The sequence below is a fragment of the Phocoena sinus genome, chromosome 6 (genome assembly GCF_008692025.1).
Source record: "Phocoena sinus isolate mPhoSin1 chromosome 6, mPhoSin1.pri, whole genome shotgun sequence".
NCBI lineage: Eukaryota > Metazoa > Chordata > Mammalia > Artiodactyla > Phocoenidae > Phocoena > Phocoena sinus.
The window spans coordinates 25,437,108-25,441,380 of NC_045768.1; the positions used below are offsets into that span (position 1 = coordinate 25,437,108).

Consider the following 4,273-nt stretch of genomic DNA (forward strand, 5'->3'; position numbering starts at 1 on the left):
AGTAACTTGCGGATTGCTATAACTCCTCATATCACACACACACATTTTCCTGAACCTCACTCCTCTCTCTATACTTTATCGTTCCTAAAATCTTAGCAGATTCCTCAGCAATTGACTTGGGATCGATGGGAAGGAAAATAAGGCCACAGCACAGTAATTCAATTTGACAAAATTCAGTGTTTATTCAATTGAACTCAAATGTTTATTTAGTACCCCACTGGGCCCTGGGTTAGTGAACCTGACAGAGTTTCTTCCCTCAAAGAATCGCAGCCAAATGGACAACTTTCCAGACTTAGATTCACCCTTGGGAGCTTATGAAAATACAGATTCCTCAGCTTCATCCTGGCTTTCTGAATTAGAATATCTAGGGTGGTGGGACCCAGGAATCTATATTTTAAAAAGCCATCACAGGTGAAGGTGACTTTTATGTACTATAAACTTCGAGACCATCTGCCTTAGGCTCTTAAGTTACCATTTTGATTTCAGACCTCAAGCACAGAGAACACCCTGGTGGCCCACCTGGTGATGGTGAGGGACAGATTTCCTGAGCCTCTAACATGCAGGAAAATGCAGCTGACTTCATCTGGGACACCAGAACAAAAAGACACCCAGCCCAAAGTTCCTCTTGGCCCACATGTCACAGGAACAACCTACAAAGAAAAAGACACAACTGTGACTTGAGGAGCAAGATGGAGCGTGGTGCCCAGGGTCCAAGTTCAGATGTGCCCATTGTAGACTGACGCTACTGCTTCTAACGCCTACCTCAGAACTACCTTTTGAAGTGGGTATTTTAACCGTCTGTATTTAACAGAATGAGGATGCCAGCTCAGCAATATTGAGTGGCCTGCCCATGCTACAGGAATTTTAATTCACTTTCCCTAAATCCAATCCGAGGTTGTTAGATGCTTCCAACTTTGGAAGACCTTTTCTATGAGGTCCATATCCCAGAGTACAATGTTTCAACAGGAACTAGGGCAGAAGTAAACGAAGCCCAGCCACTGGGAACCAGCTACGATGTTTTAGGACATTGATCTAAACCTTAGATTATAGGCCTGGCTCTGCTGTTTACTAACTAGTGGCCTCAGACATGTTACCACAGTCTATGCAGTTCCCTAAGCCAGACCCCTCCCTCTCACTCACCCTCCACATGTAATCCATTTTACTGGTTCTGCCCTCTAAGTATCTTCAAATTTGTATACCTATTTCCGTCTTCACTGCTATCACTTTAGACCTGAACTATTGCAAGAACTCTTAAATGATCACCCCCTTCCATTCATCCTCTCCCAATCCATTTTCTCCACAGCAACCTAAGTCATAGCACATCAATCCTTGACTTAAAACCCTTCAACAGCTTCCATTTATCTTCGGATAAAACTAAATCTCCTATCGTGGTCTAGGCCTCTGCAGACTCATCCTGACTCGCTTTCTGCCTTGCTTTCTAGGCTCCAGGCTCGCTGGTGTTTCTGTCTTTCAAACACTCCACGCTCCCCTCCTCGCAGAAGCCTCCATATACTTCGGTCCTTCCCAGGGGTGTGCTTTTCACATCCTCGTTCACCCACTTAACTCATTCTTCAGATCCCAGTTCATTACCAGTGCGCTCGGCAGCCTTCCTCATTCCTCCTCCCCCCACTAAAGCAGTCCCTCCTGTTATATGTTCTCATGGCTCCCCCTGCACTCACCACAGTTCGCAATTATACATCCTTTGGTGATTTTCTGTCTCACCCACTAGAGTGAGCTACATTAGGGTGGAGGCTATGTCTGTTTCTCCACCATCATCTTACTCCCAGCACCCTCAGTTCAGAGCCTGGAATGTAGTAAAAACAATAAGAGCGATGCTGATGCTAGTGGCTATGTTACTGATGCCCAGCATGTGTCTTGCTCCTAAGTATCAGTGCTTTACTCGAGTTAGTGCTCTTAAACCTTGAAAACCCTATGAATTTATAGGCACTCCACTGAGATCTTTTTTTTTTTTTTTTTTTTGGCTCAACCTTTTAATAGAAAAAATTCACTGATGTACAAAAATGCGAAAGTGTGACAATGACAACATATGGAATTCTGTGATTGAAAGTCCCCTCGAGTGCACGCTGTCCTGCACACGCACCCGCCCACACGTACTCTGGCGTGGAAACATAAACTTAATGCAAACCAGGGCTACCAAGAAGCGCCAACATGTGTTCTCCATTCCACCAGCCACAGATCGATATCTACTCCAAACATTCAGGAACAAAAAGTACAGCGTCTTCCAGGAACAGCAAGGCAGATTTCTTACTCACAATGGACCAGCACAGATAAACCCAGCAAGAAGAGTACTGCACGCTGAAGTTTAGGATAGTCACTCATGAGGATGGTCACAGCCCCAGTGTAAGGAACAAAGCCCCTCGCGTCGTTCGTCTCTAGCCAATGTTGTCCTTGTTTATACAGGCCTCGGGCATCAACCACACTGTTACCTCCTTTGGTCAGAAACTTCCCAGGTCCATTTTGCTTTTCATGAATCTTCAAGACTCGGTGAACTATAGGAACCTCTCTTCCTTCTATCCTAAAAACAACAGTTTCTTCCACTCCTACGGGATGATCTTCAACTCGACTTGCTAGAAAGAGAAAACCTCCTCTACGAAATGCACGTTCCGTGCTGCCGCCGAGCACCACGGCAACTGGACTTTCCCTTCCAGTTATAACCGTTAACCCCTTCCGGGGCACTGGTGCCGAGGAGACAGTCTTTCCAAAATTTAGGACTTGATAACAGAGCTGCCGCTGGTTCATCCGCTGCACGTCGTCATCAAAAAATCGAGAAATACCATGGCGGGGCCGGCGAGGGGACACGGTCAGAAGACAGGGCGAGATGTGACCCGCGGGAGGAACGGCTGGCACACGGGCCAGGCTCACACTAGACAGGACCCTCCTCCACTGAGATCTTGATGAACGAATACGCTCATTTCTCTGCGCCTCGTTTTTCTTATTGACAAAACGGAGAAAGCAGTATGTGAGTGAATCACAACCGAAGTGGCAATACTTTATATTTCCTCTAATTATTTACAAATGAAAGAATTGAGCCTTTAAAAAATTTTCCATGGGTTTTGTTTTTTTTCCATGGGTTTTAAAAACATATATGTGTGTGTAGGCCCATCATGCTTATACCCCTCACCTTATACAGTGTTTCTAATACATCTAATACAATGCTTCTCAACCTTTAAATAGAATTATTGCCACCACTCCCTCCCCCCGCCAAGAGCAAACATAAATTAAAATGTAAATTATCCCTAACGAGAGAAATTAATAAGATTTCTTTGGGTGGGGTGGAGCTTTGGAGGGCCACACACCATTGTAATAGCTAAAGGTTTTTTTTCATATTCAAAGAATTAATTTTTATCCCCTTGGTAGTAATATCACTGCTCCTTTCTTTGAGAATGAATGTTCTAAAAGAAAGAAAGGAAGGAAGGGAGAGAAGGAAGAAGAGGGGGGAGAAGAGGAGCGAACTGGGGCAGCTGCAGTGACCTCATGATGGAAGATGGAAGTTCAAAAAGCAGATGTAGCTGAGCCGTCAGCTTTCGGCACTGTGATCAGACCCCCTGTGCTCCTGCATGCTCCCCTCTGCCCCTCCTTGTGCGAATGCCCACTTCCTTCTGCGTTCCTCCCAATTCTCCCTTCTTAATGGCCACTCTGAAATGTGCCAGCTGAGGCTCGGTGTCGTGGGGATCTGAGTGCAAGCATCCAGGTGCAGCTGCTGTCCTCAAGGGAATACAACTTGGTGATGACGGCAGCCCATAGAGAGAAGAGTTGGGAAGAGTTAATGCCATTTGGGGGAATCAGGAAAGGCTTTAGAAAGTGAGATAGCCTTTGAGGTTGGGGGTCGGAGGGAGGGGCAGGGTTTTGATAGACAGTGATAGGAGGGGTGAGGGTGAGGAAGAGAACAATAAAGGCTTCAAGGGTAGAGGATACCGCCTGGGAGAAGACCAGGTGTAAGAAGTGTGGTATGATGGTGTGGCATGAAGGGAGGGAGTGGGAACCAAAACTAGAACTATTTTGGAGAATCTTAAATGACAGGCTTAGAAGTTTGCTAGGAACCATTGAAGGTGTCAGCGGTGGAATGACGTCAGAAGATATACGCTTTAGAAACCTTAAGGTGGCAGCTGCATGGAAGATGAAGCAGAAGCAGAGAGAAGGAACCCAGTGAACAAGATTTTCCCATGGACCAGGCCAGGGTTTCTCAACCACAACACTTTTGACTTCGGGGGCTCAGTGTTGTAGGGGGCTGTCCTATACATTACAGGGTGTT

At 45.9% G+C, this 4,273-nt stretch overlaps 1 protein-coding gene across 2 annotated transcripts; it reads right to left on the bottom strand.

Moving 5' to 3' along the window:
* Nucleotides 1-2,204: 2,204 nt before the first annotated feature.
* Nucleotides 2,205-2,769, bottom strand: LOC116755784 (signal peptidase complex catalytic subunit SEC11A-like). 2 transcript variants are annotated; one of them, XM_032635713.1, is made up of 2 exons: nt 2,371-2,769; nt 2,205-2,309 (listed from the first exon to the last, which is right to left on the bottom strand). In XM_032635713.1, exons 1-2 carry the CDS (start codon nt 2,758-2,760, stop codon nt 2,205-2,207), a joined length of 495 nt encoding a protein of 164 aa, XP_032491604.1. In that variant the 5' UTR covers nt 2,761-2,769. The 2 variants fall into 2 exon arrangements, with proteins under 2 accessions (XP_032491604.1, XP_032491603.1); XM_032635712.1 differs by having other exon boundaries at nt 2,266-2,769.
* Nucleotides 2,770-4,273: the final 1,504 nt, after the last annotated feature.